This window comes from Coenobita brevimanus, chromosome 29 (genome assembly GCF_032717465.1).
Source record: "Coenobita brevimanus isolate Jiangsu-jjx chromosome 29, ASM3271746v2, whole genome shotgun sequence".
Taxonomy (NCBI): domain Eukaryota; kingdom Metazoa; phylum Arthropoda; class Malacostraca; order Decapoda; family Coenobitidae; genus Coenobita; species Coenobita brevimanus.
Genome location: NC_136982.1, coordinates 39,550,998 through 39,572,041, shown reverse-complemented (window position 1 = coordinate 39,572,041; position 21,044 = coordinate 39,550,998). Strand labels below are relative to the sequence as shown.

The window sequence follows — 21,044 nt, the reverse complement described above, 5'->3', positions numbered from 1 at the left end:
AGTTTACTGAGAAGCACAAACTTAGCGACGGTAAGGATGAGTTCCTTAGATGATGCTGTTGACAGTTTTTGTCCTGTCTCTAACACTGAACCTGCCTAGTTTGGCATCACCTGATTAATGTACATCCACAAAGTGCTGGGATCCACAGACTTCTACGTTACGGGAAGGAAGCGTTCCTTATAAGGAGGTGGTGTTCCCAGAAGACGCAGCAAGACACCCAGGCAGGAAGGAAGAGCACTATTTTTTTTTTTTTATGTGTCCGACTCTGGGCATAGGCTTCACAGCCTGCTATCAAGGCCCAGTAGTCCTCCTACATACCAATGGGAGGGGAGGGTTCCTTATAAGGAGCTGTTCCCATTCCCAAAGAACGCAACAAGATAAGGTACCTTGGCAGGAAGGAAGCGCAGCTCTTGTCGAAGGGTAGACGGGTTCCCCATAGACCGACGATGGGGAAAATGTGTCCTTGGAGTTAACTGAATTGGGTAGGTTAGAGGGGATTAAGGGGTTAGGTGGGGTAAGGGTCGAAGGTGGGTTAGGGGTTTAGAGATGGAAGGGGGACAGGGTGAAGGGGAGCCAGAGGTTGAAGAGGAGTTAGCCTTGGTGAGGAAGGGAAATTGAAAGACGAAGAGGGCTGAGCGGACGAAGGGAAGACAAAGGAAGAATGGGGTGCGACGATGAGGGAAGTTTGATGAGGAAGGGGGGTTTGAGGAGGATGAGGGGTTTGAGGTGGATGGGTGATTTGAGAAGGAAGTGTGGTCAGAGGATGTCGTCTGCGCCTCTTTTGCCTTCCTCCTCTCCTCCTTAGCCATCCTTCTTTCCTCCCTTAAAGCCTTCCTCGTCCCCTCTTTTTTTCTTCCTCTCCACCATCGACAATATCTCCACTTCCTCTGTCTTCTCCTTAGCCTTCCTCTCCCTGATCCGATCCTCCAGCCTCTCCCTTATGTACGCCCCCAGCTTTTCCACAATCACCCTTTCCAACTCGTCCTCCATTGCCTTCACCATTTCATCCTCCACCTCCTTCCGCACCAACATCGCGGTCTCTTTGCCCTTCTCAAAGGTCATTACCATTGTCATTCTCTTCATTGTCTCCGACACCATTCTCTCCCCCATCAGCAGCATTTGTCTTCTGACCAGGATCTTCACCACTCTGTCCTGCATCATGTCCGCCGACCCCGTCTTCCCTACCTCCCCCTCCTGGAGCCTCTCCCAATATAGGTTATGGTGGAATTCCATCTCCTGTTGATCGCTGGCCCACGCACTCCAGACTAACTCATTCCCAAGCTTGATCCCCATTGTTCTGCCATGCAGCCTCCCCCTCTCCTTCTTCCTCTCCTTCCACTCCTCCAGGGTCTCCTCCCATTCGTTCGACATCCCGGTATCGAAGCTTTTCTTTTTACCGTCCTTAAGAATTTGTCTTCTCGGTTTCATGTTTTATTTTCTTAATCGTCAGCAGGTTAAGGTGTTGTTATCCTCTGAATTGTGCTGAGCCTGTCATGGAAATCGGATGCAGTGTTAGTGTTTCCCATCATCGTCATGATCATCAGCAGAAGCATTTTGTCATCATTATCATAATCGTGGGCATATTATCATCGCCATATGAGCAGCAGCAGCGTTTCTGATCATCACTGTCAGTGCATTTCATCGTCATCATTATAAGCATAGGGTTATTATTACCATCATATAAGCGTTTTTAATCAGATCATCATCATTATCATCATCAGCAACAGCAGTAGCAGCAGCAGCAGTAGTCGCGTTTATCACCATCATCATCATTACTAAGCGGTTATCGTCATCATTATTTTTTTTTTTACAACCCTCCTCCCCAAAAAATGCAAAGTGGCTATCGGGGAGGGGCCGAAGAATTAACCTTTCACTCCGAATTCTCGGCCTCGGTAAACAGTTTCACTCGGGTTAAGAGGGTTTTTGTATCAGAGGTAAGAGACAGCCTTCATTAACCCCTTCAGCATGACAGACCTGTTCTACCTGGGATCTGTTCTAACTGGAGATCTTTTCTAGCTGGGATCTGTTCTAACTGATCCTTTCTAACGGGATCTCTTCTAAATGGATATATTTTCCATCGGATCTTTTCTAACCGGATTTTTTCAAACTGGGAATCTTTCTAATTGCCTTTGTAATATTTGCCCACACTTGGTGGGGGAAAGGCAAACAAGAGAACCTGTCATGGTAGGTGGCGAAAAAATGCTCTCCAATCAGAGCATAGCACGGCAGGCAAAGCTGGAGACAGACGAAAGGCGGCAAGGGCAGGAGAAGGCTGTGGAGATGTTTTCTAACTGGAAATGTCTTCTAACTGGGATGTTTTCTAACTGGAAGTCTTTTCTAACTGGGATGTTTTCTAACGAAACGTTTTCCAACGGGATGATATCTAACTGGGGAGGTCAGATCCATCCTTCAGTACCCCCTTCAACGTAAGAGATCTCCACTATACTCTTTTCACTGTAATTTGATACAAAATTGCCATCTCACTATCTTGAATACCTAGATGCATAATGAGTTTAATCAGAATATGCTGCCAATCACGAAGAAGTGATGTGAGACGGAAGTAGAGCCTAGTACCGGTACTGTATTACCTTTTTCCGCAATTATAGAGCGTTTAGTAATCATCATCGTCATCATCATCCAGACATCCTTTCCCACTTTACCCTCATTCATTTCAGTTGATGAACAAGCGTAGTAAGATTGTAGGGTTACCTAATTTGAATAGTAACCAAGGAGACTCATTCGTTCCCTAGGCTGATCGAATTATAGTGGGTTTACTCTATTTTGATAAAGAATCCGAACCCCTTCCAGTTCATTTGATAACCAAGTGTAGTCATCTGACTAGTAACCAAAGAGGTTTTATCCTTCCTCATAACTTGGGCTCATCGAATTTCACGCAATCACGATGGTAACCAAATGTAGTCAGACTGGAGGGTTGCTTTGACTAGTAACCAAGGAGACTCATTCCTACCTCATAACTAACACATCGATTTTTATTCAACCATGACATCGTACTGAAGATGTAAGAGTGGCCCAGTTACTTCACTTTACCGCCTAGTTAGCTATATCGGTGCCACCACGTGAAGGTGTCCATTTCCAGCACATACTGTAATTATGTCCTGGGATTGAAGGAACTATAGGCGGTTCGTTTTTAGCTGACGAAGAATCGTAACCAAAATTGAGGTGTAGACTGACTGGAGATCACATTTGACCAAGTAGACTTATTCTTACTTCTTAACTAAGACTTACAAATTTTACATAATCCCAGATTGGGTGACCAAGTGTAGTCAAACTGGAAGATAAATTTGACTAGTAATCAAGGAGACTCATTCTTACGTCATACTTAAGGCTTGCCGAAGTGCACATAGGTTAACCCCAGTTTAGTTATACTGATGCCCAGGTGAAGTCAGACTGGATAAAGTTGTCTAGCAACCAAGGAGATTCATTCATACCGGTACCTCATGAATAAGGCTTGCCGAATTTCCCATACAATTCCAGCTGAGTATTCAGGTTGTGGGAGTGGACCAGTTCCATTAGATGAAAACAAAACAACGGTGGCAAGAACTGGCTCAGATGTGGTCAGACTAGTTTTTTTTTTTCTTTTTTTTTTTTTTTTCTTTTTTTTACAAAATAACTATAACATTTTCAGTCAAATTTGGCCTAAAACTGCCACCTCTCCATTTTGAACACTGAGTTGGAACAATAGAATAACACCAGAATGTGGTGCTAGTGACGAAGAAGTCGTGTGGCAAGGATGTTGAGATACTGTATTGCCTTATTCTGTTAGGCTACAGTACTTAGCATTTGGAAATAAGCCACAGATGGACAGAAATCTCAGTCAGGTTAAAATGAATGAACTATAGGTGTGCTCTTCGTTACGGTCTTGATTTAGTAATAGTTTCTACATTCAACATTCGGCATTCACTGATACTTGCATTCATTCAACATCCCCCCAGTACCGTAGTTCTTTTCAGTCTTCATTCAGGAACAGATCTGTTCATTATCTGTCCAGGACTAGTTCTTTTCATTCTACTTTCAGGGATAGATCCATTCATTCTACATCCAAGAATAGTTCTTTTCAGTAGTAGTAGTAATAGTAGTAGTAGTTGTAGTTGTTGTTGTTGTCTTAGGTTCATCTAAAACGTGATCCCGGTGAACAGCAGGCTTAAGTTGGTCTTCTGCAGTTCACAATTCTCCTTTCGGGGGATACGGAAATAGACCTAGTTGAAGGACGTTTATAAAACCATGCAGTTGAGCTACCTGGTTATATCGGTGCCACACATGAAGGCACCCATCTCCACCACCAGTTCCTTTATGTGAATCAAAATTGCAACAAAGGTATATGTATATATATATATATAATTACGGTATAGGTATATACATCTCCTGTATCTCTGTTTACCCGTTTAACAGTATTTCATAACTATATTAAGTTTTACTTAACATTCGATTATTTTTTATCTTTACTTGGCCGCTTAACGGTATGTGAAATCTACTGGTTCATCAATTTTTATTAGTAGGTATATACTTTTTAATTTTTATATAACCGCTTCACTACAGTGACCTATATACTACATAGGCTACAGGTATCTTTAGCTCATCATTATCGTCATCATCATTTTCGGGGCCTGGGGTCTCAGAGACCCCAGGCCCCAAGTATTAAGTTTTATACAGTATATATGAACTTAAGGCCAAGCGATCTGTCCTTCCATCTACCTTCCTAACTCGTGAAGTCCTTCATGGGAATAATGGGGTCACTCCTGGAACTGGCTCTAATTTTGCTTTATAGAGCCACTGGGGTCTCTCAGACACCAGGTTATCTAGCACGTTATTTAACATGTTAGCACACAGATGACAGTATGGGAGGTTTTCACCTTCAACATTCCACATCAGCAGTCTACCTTAACCGTGCCAGTACCAAGAAAAGATGTCTTCTGCCCCCTCCCACCCCCACCCTCATCTACAGTGACTGCATTTAGATCCTGGTAGAGTAGGTTTTGTCACGGATTATCACTCATACTACCTTCTATGTTACTGGTATTAGATTTACCATATACTGTATAGCCTATGTATATATAGAACTAAATGGAGCCCTGGAGTTACATAAGAAGTATGTGAGAAGTGTCCATTGAAAATTATCAGAAATTACATAAATATGTACGGTATTCGTAACTTTTTTACTTTCTCGTTTGCAGTTAATTTTCATTTGCTGTGTTTCTCATTGGGTTTACAGTAGGTCCTAGCTTCGGTCAACAGCAGATGACCCAAGAGATGATGATATTTGCTTTCAGTTTTGCTACCATAGGACTAAGGTTAATATTAGTACAGCTATACAAAGTTTTGTACTTTTTTTTTTCATTTAAACATTAATTTTTTTGGCCTAAGTGAAAGAAAATGGCTTGAATTATTTGTCTATTAAAGCACATTCCAATAAATCAAACTTAAGTAGCGTACTTTTTTTTTTTCCTTGGAGTCTGTCATACTCCAGGTTACCTAATGAAGTTAACAAAAAATGATTACTTATCTAGGGTTAGGTACAGTATTTTTGTCATCCTGACCTTTTTCACACTTAAACATGGCATAAAGCAGGACGCGTTATATTCCTGTGGATTAGGGACCAAGATTTGATCAGTGTTGCATGGGTATGGAAAGGGTTTGGTTGGTACCTCGTACGCTGGGTTGAGGCATTTACTGCGAGATCATAATTATTCGATCCCTATGGTAAACCTGCCAGATATGGCTGTACTTGACTAGTATAGCTCCACTGATGACTGGAATGCACAGTTTACCTCGCCACGGTAAGGATGCGTTAATTCCTTAAAAGGTGATGTTTGCATTTTTCTTCTGATCCCTAACAGTGAACCTATGTAATATGTTTGCACCTGACAAATATAGGCCTAGCATCACCGATCGCTGGGATACACAGTTTTCCTCGCCACAGTAAGATGTGTTCTTTAGAAAAAGGTGAACGTACGTAATATGTTTGCTCCTGACTAGTGCACATATAGCTGCACTGATCAGTAATGCAGCCACGAATACAACTGCACTGATCATTAATACAACTGCACTGTTCACTGAGATGCACAAGCTACTGCGCAACGACCAGGCAGTGTGCCGTAGGTGATGTTTGCCTATCTCCTCTGATCCCAAACAATTAACCTGCCTAATATGGTTGTACTTGACTGGTATATAGATCTACTGTTTAATGAGCTGCACAAACTTAGTGACGGTAAGGACGTGTTCATTAGAGGATGATGATGATGACTCTTTTTGTCGGGTTCCTAACAATGAGCCAGCCTAGGCTATATCGTAGCTCCTGAGTAGTGTAGCTCCACAGTTTACTGAGATGCACAAACTTAGCGACGGTAAGGATGAGTTCCTTAGTTGACGATGTTGACAGTTTTTGGCCGGTCTCTAACAGTGAACCTGCCTAGTATGGCAACACCTGACTAATTTACCTCCACAGAGTGCTGGGATCCACAGACTTCTCCGCAACGGGAAGGAAGTGTTCCTTATAAGGTGGAGCAAGACACCTTGGCAGGTAGGAAGAGCACTAGAGGAGGGTAGCGTTCCGTATAAGTAGTCGGTTTTCCCAGAAGACGGAGCAGGACACCTTCGCGGGAAGGAAGAGCACTAGGGGAAGATAACGTTCCTTGCAGGAGGTGGTGCTTACTTAGTGATGCTTACCTAGTGATAGAGAAGAGGCCAAGGAGCTGTGGGTCATGGGATATTCTCTTCTCTGAGATTCTTTGATGTAGTTATCATTCCGGTTTTTAAATGCATTAATACTGGGGCTATTAACTACATGTTCAGGGAGAGTGTTCCAGTCAGTTATTACTCTCGTGCCAAAGAATTTGTTTCGTTCTGATGTTTGGTGCCTTGGTTTTAATCATTTAAAACTATGTCCTCTGGTTTCAACCTGTGAGTGGATTCTTCTTGCTGCAGGTTGAAAGAACTGATCAGCATCAACATTTTAAAAACCATTCAGTATTTTAAGACTTCAATCCTGTCGCCTCTAGTTCTTCTCTGCTCCAGTGTAGTTAGCTCCAATCTTTCCAGCCTCCAGTCATATGGTAGTCCTCTGAGTTCTGGCACCAGTTTTGTAGCTCTTCTTTGAATTTTTTCAAGCTTGTTTATGTCTCCTCGGTTTCGTGGAGACCAAGCCTGTACAGAAAATTCCATTAGTGGCCTTACTAGGGTCAAGTAAAGGGCCTTGAACATTTTTACATCCATGTAGGCCTATGTGAATGTGCTCCTTATTCTCCCCAGCACCTGGTTGGCCATTGCAGCTATCTGAGAGACATGGGTTCCTGGTTTTAGCTTGTTTGTTCCTATCACACTGAGGTCTTTCTCTTATGCTGTAGTATTTAGATGAGTTCCCCCTATGTTGTAGTTGTATCTTGGATTTCCTCTTCGCAAAGAACGCAGCAAGACACCTTGGCAGGAAGGAAGAGCAGCCCATCCTGTCGAAGTGCAGACGAGTTCCCCATAGACCGACCATGGGTGAAATGGGTGCCGGGAGTTAACTGGATTGTGGAGGTTAGAGGGGGTTAGATGGGGTCAAGGGTCGGAGGTGGGTTAGGACTCAAAAAAAGACTCGGTATAGAAGGAGGTGAAGAGAGGTGTTTAGGGATGGAAGGGGGACAGGTTGAAGGGGAGCCAGAGGTTGAAGAGGAGGTAGGTGAGGAAAGGAAGTTGAAAGACGAAGAGGGCTGAGCGGACGAAGGGGAGACACAGGAAGAATGGGGGTGAGACAATGAAGGATATTTGAGGAGGAAGGGGGGTTTGTTGAGGAAGGGGGTTTTGAGGTGGAAGGGGAGCTTGAGGAGGAAGGGTGGTTAGAGGACATCTGCGCCTCCCTTGCCATCCTCCTCTCCTGCTTAGCCATCCCTCTTCCCTTCCCTAAAGTTAACCTCTTCCCCCCTTTTTTCCTCCTCTCCACCTTCGACAAGATCTCCACCTCCTCTATCTTCTCTATCCTCTCCTTGGCCTTCCTCTCCCTGATCCGCTCCTCCAGCCTTTCCCTTATGTACGGCCCCAACCCTTCCACAATCACCCTTTCCATCTTGTCCTCCATTGCCTTCACCATTTCATCCTCCACCTCCTTCCGCACCAACATCGCGGTCTCTTTGTCCCTGTCTAGGGTCATAATGACCATCATTCTTTTCATGGTCTTCGACACCATCCTCTCGCCCGTCAGCATCATCTGTCTTCTAACCAGTATCTTCACCACCCTGTCTTGCATCTTATCCACCGACCCCGTCTTCCCCACCCCCTCCTCCTGCAGCCTTTCCCAGTAGAGGTTATGGTGGAATTCCATCTCCTGTTCGTCGCTGCTCCACGCACTCCAGATTAATTCAAACCCCAGCTTGTTGCCCATGTTTATGCCAAGCTGCCTCCCCATGTCCCTCATCCACTCCGTCCACTCCTCCAGGGTCTCCTCCCAGGACGTCCAGGTGCTCGAGCTGCTCATTTTATCGTCCAGTTGAAATTGTTTTGTCATTTTTAAGGTTTTCTTTTTCAGGCTGGTAATAATCCGCAACAATTAAAATGTTGTTATCCACTGAACTGTGCTGAAACTATTCATGAAAGTCGGATGTAGTGTAAGCATTTCCCATCATCATCATGGACGTATCATCATCATTGTCTTGTAAGTGTTTTTCATCGTCATCATTGTAATATTAGCTTTATGATGTATTTATCATTTACATAAATAATAGTCTAGTATAGGATTTAGTTAGAATTAAAAGTCATCATTTTATTCTGAAAGAACTTACCAGATTTATTTTGCTTGTTGTACTGCATAATATTGGAACCAAACAGAATATACTATGGCCGCCACTTGACGAGTTTTGCGTTCTTGCCTCTGAGTGTTTGCCCTCTAGTTTGCAACATAAGCCAAAATATGACAATCATCATCATCAGCAGCAGCAGCAGTCGCGTTTGTCATCATCAATAAGCATATATCATGGTCATGAACGTTTATCATTTTTTTTTTTTTTTTTTTTTTACCTAACGCCAGCCAAAAAAAAAGTGCAAAGTAGGTGTTGGGGGGGGCATATGATTAATTCTTTCACTACGATGACTTCCTTAAAATACTTTATTCTCGGCTTCGGTAAGCTGTTTCACAAGAGGAACTTTTCGAATTGGAGAGGTTAGATAGACTCCACCTTGTTTTTCAAGTGATATATGGTACTTGACTTCAGTAACATTCAAAACGATGTTGAAATGTAAGTTTCAGAATAAATTACTAAGGAGTGTGTGTTACAAAATCTCTAACGCCATAGAACCTCGTGTTAACGCTGAGGTCAACAGAAAACCAGAGCACGAGGGCTGTAAGATAGGTGTTGGACTGAGAATTTGGTTTTGTCGGTAGTGCTGCCTACTTCTTCCTTAGCCTTTATCATTCTTTTTCTGTGCCTGCCCTCCTGTCTTCCTGTTTCTTCCATCTTTCCTGTCACTTCTTATTGCTTTTCTTTCCTTTACAGGTGGCTTTACATTGAGTGACAAGCCAAATGGTTTCCTGTAAGCCAAGAAACCATTTACAACGTTGAGTGGTAACCAATTACAGTAAACAAACCATACGTGCTCCCTACTTGCAACAAGTGATTTGGTGGAGGATTAGTGCCCCTCCCCGTAAAACAAATAACTCAAAGTCAACTGGCCACCCCTTACGGGATTATGGCGTCTGGCAATAGATGGATAGATAGATAGATAGGTTTTTTCATTTCAGACTAGAGGAAAGTAAGAGTTACAGCAGTTTAATTTCATCATGAGTTGACCCGAAACACTGGCAAGACTGTTCTTGGAAGTAAACAGTACTTTTATTCGTAGGAGAGTGAGACGTATTAACGCTGGGGGTAGGGTTGCGAGAGGTAGACCGAAGAAGACCTGGGACGAGGTCATAAAATGTGACCTCAGGGATGAGGGACTTAATAGGGAGGCTGCCAGAGATGGAACAGCATGGACAGCCGCCATTAGGTAACCAAGGCCGACGCATGCAAGCATGTTGGAGCCTTTATAAACGAAACGAAACGAACGAAAGAAATACTGTACAATGATTTTAGTTTCGCCAGACGCTACACCGAGAAATAAATTAAACAAAAGACAATAGGGACTGGAGGATGTTTGTCTTGTCCCTATTTTCAGTGTGTGTGGTTTTAATTTTTTTTCCTGATGTTTTTCATAGGTAGGTTGTGCGTTGCCAGACTTCTTAGTTGACTGTGATTATATTATCCGTGCATACGACACCTTCAGGAGACTGTTTGGAGCCACTTCACTCAAATATCCTTGGTTTAGTTGAAGTACCGTAAGTTACTTAGTCGTTGGTGAGCCCACGAAAAAACTGCGTCTTGTGTGTCACAGATTTACACTTATTTTATGATCTGAGTAGAAGTGAACCCATAACCAATAGCTTATATTGATCTTAGTAATTAGCAAAACATAATCTCGGGTGTAATGGAAGTTGACTCCGGTGAAGTCCAACAGTCCGCAGGTCCACAACACGGCAGCAGGTTAAGTTAGGTTCTAAGCGTTTCTTTTTCTTTGAGGGGGGGGGGCTTGTATTTTTTTAGAGTTTTAAAGTTATATGTCTTCATCGGTTTACTGTGCTAAGGTGGGATAATCAATATATTTACGATCGAATCCCTGCCGTAACTTCTGCAGGAAGAACTAGAGGCATGAGGATATTATGCACTCTCCTTGCCTCATTCTTCCTGAACAATACAGATATAGCCTTCGATATTTTTTCTCTTTTAGATGAGATTTATATTTTGTAGGAGGGAGGGGAGACGTAGGGAAACTCGGCTCTCTCCTTCCTGTCCCTCTTGCAAAAACAAGTGTGTGTGTGTGTGTGTGTGTGTGTGTGTGTGTGTGTGTGTGTGTGTGTGTGTGTGTGTGTGTGTGTGTGAGGGATGTGTAGCAAAATATCACAAGTACTTATATACATCTGGGTTTTTCAGTTCCATAAGGATTCAGTCACAGTTCAAAGATAAAAATGAATGAAACACGTCACTAACAATTTCCAACAATATGATCAGTGAATGTTGATGTTGACACCATGCATCACTTAATTTTTAACAGTTTGGTTAATGAGGATGGGTATTTCTATTTAGCGCCTTTGTTTCTCTGCTTTATAAGGAGCCATTTACAGCCCACATGCTAAAAATTCCACAACTGCAGTATCATTGAAGGTAAATATTGCTACTGACCATTGTGTTTTTCATAGAAGCAAGTCACACCCCACATACTATACATCTTTTACTTTACCATGGCTTGAAATTGCCGTCTCTTGATCATGAAAGCTAGGTCCGTATATTATGCTAGTCACGAAGAAACTCCATGTAAAGGATGTAGAGCCATAGCATTGTCTTTTTCTGCTACTGAGCTACGTCGAATAATCTTCAAAAGGTCGAAAATCTGGGCCAACTTAGAGTAGAGGGAGCATACGGTAATTGAGGGTGGATATTGCTATATACCCCCGAGTTTTTGTGTTTCATCAGGAGCCAGACTTTGCAGTCCATCCCTTAATATTTTCTTACAGTATGGGTAGTGAAGGTAGATATTGTTACCATACCCCTATGATCATCTGTTTCATAAGGAGTTAGTCACAGTCCACATACAAATTATTTCTTACAGTACAGTCAGTGAAGGTGGATAGTGCCTTTTTTTCCTTGTTTCATAAGGAGTCACTGCGTATCTGCTATTAAATTCATAAGTGATGAGGGTGGATATTGGTACTTACCCCTGTGTTTTTCTGTTTCATCAGGAGCCAGTCACAGTCCATCTGCTGATCAGCCTGAAGGAAGTATCTCCCATCCGTCCACAACGCCTGCTGGGTGGTGGTCACTACTGCTGTGCCTGCGCTGCCAGAGAACCCGCTGATGTACCGCCGTCGCTCGTCAGCAGGCGCCACGTACTCACTCTGCAGCACAAACAATCACACGTCGGGTTAGTTACCGTACTTTGGTTCTGGCGTGGAGGCTGATGACTGCTTGTTTTGATGAAAAAGGAATAGTTGTTCCCACAGTTTGTTATTGTTGTAGGACCTAGGCCATCCCTGGCCCAGCAGACCCATTAATCCAAGGTAAGCAACTGTCATTTTGGGGTTGTCCCATAGGTTTCCCTACACCGCTGCTTTTGTGCCTGTTTTTTAGTGTGGCATGTGCAGTGCAATGCTCCATTATGTGTGTTATGTTGTGTGGGCCTTTTCTACAAGAGGGGCACGTGTTGTGTGTAAAACTTACTCTACCCAACCAAAATCTAAGTTGATAACTGAGAAGGGCCGGGGGATGTCCTGGTCGAAACCTAGCTGATTTTTTTCTCCGACAAGGAGAGTATGTTTTCACCCCTGTTTGTTTATTAGTTGTTTGTCTGTTAGCAGGATTACTCAAAAACTAAAGGAGAGATTTGGACCAAAATTGGTGGGTAGATAGCCCAAGTCCCAGGGAACAATCGGTTAACTTTTGGGATCGATCCGGTTCGTATTACATATTCCGCATCCGGAAAACACTTTCTGTGAAACCCTAATCAGTGATGAGAAAACCTAGCCCATTATGAAGAGTGGTATGGAAATTACGTTGCCCTTGTCGGAGATCTGCGTTCCACTGAGTGCCCCTTTAGTTTTTTATTTTATTTTATTTTTTTAACACAAGGAAGAAGAGACCAAAGACCAAAAGCCCGCAAGATTCTTCTCTCCAAGAAAAAAACCAAAGCTAACAGAGAGCCATATTTAAGATCCATTCTTTTCGAGATTCCTGGACACACAGCATTTGAAAGACTGGAGGTCATAGGCAGTAGGAAATACAGTTCAGTTTAAAGTTAACTCAGGTGGATGTCGGGAGGGGTTGCCTGTAGTACACATATAGTGTTTTGCTTGAGGAGTTGTATTGACCCGCGCGTGAAATGAGTTTGTAGGTGCTTCTTTATTGTTAGTGTTGGGGTTTCTGGAGATAGGATGTTGTCGAAGAGGGTCCGGTAATGTTTGTGTGGTGATTTTATGTGCGGTGCCTAACCGTGCTAGGCAACTGTGTCACATTATGACGGGTGTTGTGAGTTGATACAGGCGATCGAGTAGAATTGTATGCCTCGCATGTCAGAATATTCTCTGACAAGGAGGATTTTGGTTTCAAAGTGTAAGTAAACTGTGGGAGTGGTTTTGGTGCAGCCAGCGGTGATCCGTAGGGCATTGTTCTGTCTGGCGTGCAGGGTGTTGTAGAGGATGTTAGGATGACGCCTATGCCGGAGAGGCTTAAGATATCACTGATGTGAAATCATGTTTGTACAGTAGGGATACCTGTTTGTTTTTGATGTCCAGACTCCAAAGTCTGTTCCCGCAAGTGTCCTGACTGCGTTGAATATGCGGGTGTACCGCCCTTGGATGTCTTGTACTCGTATGCGGCCCTTGAAAGTGAATTCACTGTCATGTTACTCCAAGGGTCATGGTAGAGGGTGTATGTGTGTTAAGGGAGTATCGTGCTCATGATTGCTGTTGGTGGTAAGTGTGGTGGTGAATATGGCTGGAGAAATGGTCAGCCTGTTGTCCTCGACTCCTGCCTGGAGTGAGTTAAGGAAGTCTTCCAATATTTACCATGATGCCGGGAATCGAACCCAGGACTCTCAGGTAAGAGCCAGGCAGCAATCCACTACGCTGACTTGCTGTAAGTGCTTGGGATAAAACATCTACTTGCTCGAGTGTCAAGGGATTATCTCAGCCTCTTCATGCCCACAGTGGGGTTGGAGGTACATTGGTTACAAGACAGTGACTGTGCGATAACTCTTACCTGCTCGTAGCGTACTGGATTGCTGCCTGACTCTCACCTGAGAGTCCTGGGTTCGATTCTCAGCATTATGGTAATATTTTGGAAGATATTTCCTATGTAAAGTACAGGTTTCTGTCTTCATTCTAAGGAAGTCTTGTATCGTCTGTGTCTGCGATGTGGTGGGTGGTTGCTACGGTAATGTCATCTGTGGCATTTTAACCTGAATTAATATTCCTTATATACCACTCAGTACAGAACTAAACACTCAAGAACGAAATCATTGTAAGCGATATCATTGTAAGCAAAGGTGAGAGCTGGGATAGTTTGTGACGGTTGGCAAGTTCTGACTTTGGCACAGTATATACTCAAAATATTCTGAAAGAAAATTGGTTTCCCTAACATTAAAGAAACCGTCAAAAATACGTATAATTCAGAAGGGGAATCGCAAGTATATTGTGCATATGGTCTCGCGTTCCCTTCCTGTGTTTGTCCTTGGAATCAGCATGGTAAAATTTGCTTCATGTTTACGTGATTGTATTCCTTTGCTGTCATGTAACCTTTCTCCAGATCATCTACTACAACAGTGGTTCTCAACCAGGGGGGCATGAGTAATTTTCAAAGGGGTCGAGGAAACTCAGAGGAAAAATAGAGTGCCCTTAACAGTGTGTGTGTGTGTGTGTGTGTGTGTGTGTGTGTGTGTGTGTGTGTGTGTGTGTGTGTGTGTGTATGTGCCACGATAAACCATTGATTTATATTCAGCATTCAAACTGTGTCTGCTTCAGCGTTGAAAGCACATTTTTCTTTGTACCCGTGTAATTTTTTTTTTTCTCTGTCTGTCGGCTGGTCATCTTCCTGCTTCAGTCTTCCTCTACTGTGACCGTTTTGAAGGAAAATGAAAAACACAAAAAAGTATTATATTGCAAGACGGACCGCACGCCAGTAAATGTCCTTCAACTCTCCCCTCCATCTTCCGAAAAGCATGATAGACTGCAGGAAAAAGGCTAATTCAGACTTTGTTCACCTGGGTTAACGCTCACTTTGAACCTGAGGGAACAATAATACTAAATAGCGAGTAAGATTTTAGAGTCATAGGAAGGCAGGAAGCCGGGGAGGGGGGGTGGATGTGCGAATCAAGTCTAAAGGGGACGGGACCCGAAAAAGATTGAGAACCACTGTGCTACAACACCCGTGGGTTGGAACATGTGCTGTATAGTAAATAAATAAATAGATAACTGGATAGATAAATAAATACATAAATACCAGGATGACATCCAAGTCAGTGTCTTCGGTAGATTTGGATGTTTTTGAGGATTTTAGTTCAGTGCTGTTAGATTTTGTTAGTTAGTTAGTTAGTTAGTTAGAGAGAGAGTCCTATGCACAGATAATAGAAAATAATGACAATCGTGGCCAATCCTTATGCATATATGAAGGGCGTAACCATCTAGGAGTTTCAATTAGGGCTCGGACACACTTGCCCCGAACATGTGATCGACAAGACGAAACGAATCACCGGGTTAGAGCTGCTTCAGTATTCGGGTTTGAACGTTGGACGGACCCCTGAGCCTCGTTTCCTCTTGACGATCACATGTTCGGGGACAAGTGTGTCCGGGCCCATAGGCAGACATCACTGGCATAGGATGTTGAGGAGGGGAGGGGAGGGAGAATAATAGGAAGAAAATATTAAATCATTCACATCATCATCATCATCATCATCATCATCATTATTATTATTATTATTATTATTATTATTATTATTATTATTACGAAGCTCCTTTCCCATCCCAGTGTGGGGAGAGGTGGGGTCCAGAGAGCCAGAAGAAAATTGACACCAACCAAAGTTTGCCCAACTGAATGGGCCACACACCCATTCACATACCATTCAAGCCCCCGGAATCCTGGTCATTGATGAAATTAAGGGTCACAGAAAACCTTCCGAAGATTCATTTAATATTTTTATTAGTCCTTCAGATTATATGGTGTTTGTATATTGTGTCCGTTGCAGAGGAGGAGGGGGGGAGGGGGGTTGCAGTTAACGTAAAATAAATAAATACATAGTAACCAGATACGCTGTCTAAAAGTTCCAGCCCCTTGCACCATTCAGCCAAGCAGCCATTTCTCACTGCATCCCATTCACGGTATTTCCAAGTCCACCCTATTCAACCATTTCCATTTTTTTCCCCAGTGAATTCTATTCATGTCCACAAAAGACTGCACTTGGCCGAGATGAAAGGCCAGGGACAGTATTCATAAACGCTGAGGGTATTAGCTGTATTCTCTCTGCCTCCAGACGATTTTATTCAGCTTAGGGGTGGCCTTTCGTGATGGAGGGGTTATATGTGCTGTAGCTTTCATTAACCCCCTTCACCCCAGACGATTTTACTCAGCTTAGGGGAGGCCTTTCTTGATGGAGGTGTTAGATGTAATGTAGTCTTCATTAAACTCCGTTCTACTGAAGATCATTCCAAAGCTGAATAAAATAGTTTGGCGGAGGCAAGAATGAAATATAGAATACGTGGTCTGACAACGTGTGAACCCCTTCAGTGTGATGATGCATTTTATACTTGATTCTTAGTACAACCGGAATGTTTTATTCTGCTTAGGATATGTGGAACTAGAAGGGTAACCTGTAGCCTTCATTAACCCCATCAGTACCAAAAACCTTTCCGAAGTTGAGCAAAATCGTTTGGAATTAGCCAGAATAAACCAGTGCAGTACAGATTCAGCGGGTTTAGACATCACTTCTGTCAGATACGCAACTACCCTCTAAGTAAAAGGCATTCACCGCCCCCATCCCTTCATGTGTCCCGGCCATAATGTCAGTTCCGTCATGGCCTGCCTTCCCGTCAGTGAAGAGAAGAAAGTGAATAACAAGCTTACCGTAATAGCAGCAGAGTTAATAATAATGAATGATATTATTAATAACAATAATAGTGATACTAGTAGGTCAGTGATTTGGTTGGTGTAAGGAAAAAATAATATATATGTTTTATATATATACACTTGTATATATGTATCTCTGTCTATCTTTCTGTCTATCAGTATATAAATAAATACATAAATATATATATAGATAGATAGATAGATGATAGATAGGTAGATAGATATGAAATTTAACTACAAGGAAGATAATAAGAAATAATAAAAGTAGTACTTGCAGTTGCAGCTAGACTACTGACAATAACAATTAGAATTATAAGCAGATACTGTTCCTACTGTATGTACCATAGTATAGTTGTTATGGCTATTCCTAGTAGTTATTGTTATTATTATTATTATTATTGAACAGTGCGAACCGTACCTGGTGCTCGTCGTCCGTGGGTATGATGTAGGCGTCCAGAGCCAGTTGGGCCATCTCAGCACGTAGTTGGGACACCCTGTACAATAATCACAAAGTTAGCATTCATAATCCTCGTCTATAATGTTTTTACTTTAACTTGGTCCAGAATTTTATCCTTTTACAGCTTGTTTCAGGTAGCTCTGGCAGAAAGAGACAATGCTACCACACTACATGTTTTTCACAGCATTTCTTTGTGACCAGCATCATATTCCAGTGTTGACTTATTCTTACTGCTCAGCATTCAAGATGGACAGATGTAAGATTTAGGCCAAGATAGAATAAAAGGAGTATAGAAGGCTCCTTTAACACCTTTTCCTTACCTTTTATCTTAACCTGATACAGGTATTTTGTCCTGTTGCAGCTTGATTTACGTGCAGTACCTCAGTGACAGTAACCCAGTGGTGTGGCTGGACATTCTTTCTCATAGCACTTCTTCGTGACTAGCACAAAGTTCTAGTGTTAATCTCTTGTACAGCTTTCAAAATAGATAGAATGAGGGCTGTTTTAGACCAAGTTAGATTAAAAGGGGTATAGGCGTAAAACTGCCGTATCACCATCCTAATTGCTGTGCTGTAACAAAACATTAACTTTAGGGATATGGCGTTAGTCACGAAGAAGTGCTGCGGGAAAATGTGGAGCCATAGTCTTGCATTATTCTGCCACTGAGCTAGCTGTGAGAAATAAGCTGCAAAGGGTAAATCTTCGCCAAGTTTAAATGAATGAACTATAATTTCTTATAACCACTTCACACTCTTATCTTTATATTGCTACACTGAGACGATTTTATTCATCTCACGAGTGTCCGAACTTGGGGGTTAGATACAGCATCCATTAACCCCTTCAGTACGAGGTATTTGTCATCATCATCATCATCATCATCATCATCATCCAGACCATTCCCATCCCAAGATGAGGGAGGTAGGGTCCAGAGAGTCTGAAAAAAATCTTGATAGAATGAGATGCTAATTAAAGTTTGCACAGTTGAATGAGCCACACTCCCACTCATTCACTATTGAAGCCCCCGGAATCCTGGCTCCACGTGATCAACAAACATACTGCATTTTTTTTTTTTTTACATCGACATAGTGCGCATCAGTAACAAGTCAAAGACGTTAAGGTGTTATGCACATGACACATAAAAGAGCATAATCTGTTCGTGTAAATGCATACTAAGGTTCTCTCAGTTTATGACCATCAGCCAACAGAGAGAGAGAGAGAGGGGGGGGGGACAATTTCATGATTTATAAGAAACATATATCATTATACCTTTACACTGTAGATACACCTGTCATTTACTATCTATACCTCTAATTGTCCACTGATGAGGGGGGACAGTTGTAGCCGAAGCAGTCAGGATTTGTTTTTTTTACGTCAGTGATTACGCTATTGTGCTTTCCAATATAAATAAATAAATAATGAAAGAAGAAACTAATAATTCGTTAAGAAAAATAGTGTGAAATCTGTGTATGGAAGAGTGTAAGAGTGTGAATGCTAGGTGTAAGAATGAAGAAGCAGCATGACCGTCAGAGGAACGAAGGGGCAAGAGTGGGTGGATGAAGTGGTTTAGGATTGAAAAGCCTTGCGAGTCACCATCTTAATACCCACAGAAAGAGAGCCACACAGAGCACCTGCCCGAACTAAGCTCTAAGTACACGAGATGCCGCTTCAGACAGGGACATCAATGTAGTATACTCATAGATAGATAGATAGATAGATAGAAACATGACTGACCTGTAAGACGTGTTGATGCGATTGGGTGGTTGCTCATCATCTGGCCCACAGTTCAGTCTCTCGTCCAGCGTCACGTCCCTCGTCACCCTCCTCTTACCCCCCTCCGCACCCACGCCCTCCTCTTCCTCCTGCCACCACCCCGCTCCAGGCACGTGGCATCCTCTCACAACCACACCTGTAAGAGGAAAGAAAGAGGAAGGCTTAGTAAAACAGTCAAACCCATATCTTATTAGCATGTCTTGTGAAATGTCTTGGGGAATGTGTCTTGGAGAATGTCTTGGGGGAATGTGTCTTGGGAGAATGTGTCTTGGGAGAATGTGTCTTGGGAGAATGTGTCTTGGGGAATGTGTCTTGGGAGAATGTGCCTTGGGGAATGTGTCTTGGGAGAATGTGTCTTGGGGGAATGTGTCTTGGGAGAATGTGTCTTGGGGAATGTCTTGGGGGAATGTGTCTTGGGGAATGTGTCTTGGGAGAATGTGTCTTGGGGATTGTGTCTTGGGAGAATGTATATGTGAAAAATGTGAAGCCTTAGGGAAAAGACAAATGGGAAAAAAATTAATATGAAAGCAAAAATCTAAAAAAGAAAAAAAAAATATTGATGTACAAGCTGTAAGTCTGATAAAATGAAAAGAATGATCGCTTCTGAAAATTCTGACACAAAGAAAAGACTTAAATTGGCTAAAGTCTGACACAAGCAAAAGAAATGAATAAGTTAAAGTCTGACACAAGCAAAAGAATTGAATAAGTTAAAGTCTGACACAAGCAAAAGAAATGAGTAAGGTAAAGTCTGATATAAGCAAAAGTGATAAAAGTCTTACAAGCAGCCTTGTAAACACATAGATATTTTGGGGAATGTATCGAAGTGCAATCCAATATATGGGAAAGAAAATAAGTCTGTGAATCTGAAGGTATTGTAAGTAGCGTAGGAGGTATCGTGACACCTTTTCCTTAACGGTTTATTTTCCATCCCACTGTTACTTTTTGTTTTCTTGTACGGAATTTGTGGCCTTGTGATATCGACGTAGTTTTGATTAATAGTAATATCATCATCTTAATCATCATCATCATCACATCATCATCATCGTCATCATCATCATCATCATCATCATCATCATCATCATCATCCAGACCTCCTTTCCTAACCTCAGGTGGGATGAGGTAGGGTCCAGAAAACCAGAAAATAAAATAAGACGACTGAACGAGATGCTAACCACTGTTTCCTCAGTTAAATAAGCCACACTCCCATTCACTCACCATTCAAGCCCCTGGAATCCTAGCTTCACGAGAGAGAGAGAGAGAGGAAACGCACTCTCACCCAAGATTATTAACGTAATCAGAAATGACCTGACAAGGAACATATGCTGTGATCGGTTTAGTCTGAGAAAGATCTCTAACCCATCTCAGCTCGGCTGATGGCTGGGTGTAGTGAGATAGGTAAGTTGATGAGACTAGTAACCAAGGAAACGCTTCAGAGGCTCATTGAATTTCGCTTAACCACTACTATTCGAGTTGTGAGTATCCCAGTTCCGTCAGATGAAAACAAGCTGGGTATGTTAAACCTCCTGTGTTGAAGATAATTAAAGACTGACACTATAAGGAATGAAGTCGGTACCGTTTTAACTCTAACTTGGTCCAGGTTTTCGCCCTTTTTCGATTTATATCACGCCTCACTGGTAGAAAATGACAATGCCACGGCTCTGCATCATTTCCACAGCACTTCTTCATGACTAGCACCATATTTGAGCATCCGTTGAATCTAACCTGGCCCAGGTTTTTCTCCCCTTTCGTCCTAGCTCACGTAGGTCAGTGGCAGAAAAGAAAAAAGAAAGGAAAAAAAAAAAGCTACGCTTCTACAGTACATCCATTCCATAGCACTTCCTCATGACTAGCACTATATTTGAGTGTCAGTTTCTTGCTACAGCTCAGCAGTTAAGACGGACAGACGGCGATTTTAAGCCAAGTTGGAGTATAAGTAGTATAACATGATACATACTGGACACAAATATATACTATGTGAGAAGTGAGAATGCCTGTTAACCCTTTCGCACTTGTCGGTTTCGTTAGGTATTCATTTCAGAGTAACACAGCTTTTATTATTATTATTATTGTTAGTAGTAGTATAGTAGTAGTACTGAGGTGAGAGGAACACTGTCAGTCTAAGGGTTGAAAAATGATCTATTAGTCTTTTCGCTTTAAGTCAGTCAGTCTCATTAATACAT

At 42.4% G+C, this 21,044-nt stretch overlaps 1 protein-coding gene across 1 annotated transcript in view; it reads right to left on the bottom strand.

Annotated features, from left to right (window-relative positions):
- LOC145395009 (uncharacterized) overlaps positions 1–21,044 on the bottom strand; it is a gene marked incomplete at its 5' end in the record, with an annotated part of 237,831 nt that overhangs the window by 41,696 nt on the left and 175,091 nt on the right. Inside the window, 3 exons of the mRNA XM_080268754.1 lie at positions 11,741–11,920; positions 17,056–17,131; positions 18,826–19,000. Coding sequence (XP_080124880.1) covers positions 11,741–11,920; positions 17,056–17,131; positions 18,826–19,000 — 431 coding nt within the window. The remainder of the gene's footprint in view (positions 1–11,740; positions 11,921–17,055; positions 17,132–18,825; positions 19,001–21,044) is intronic.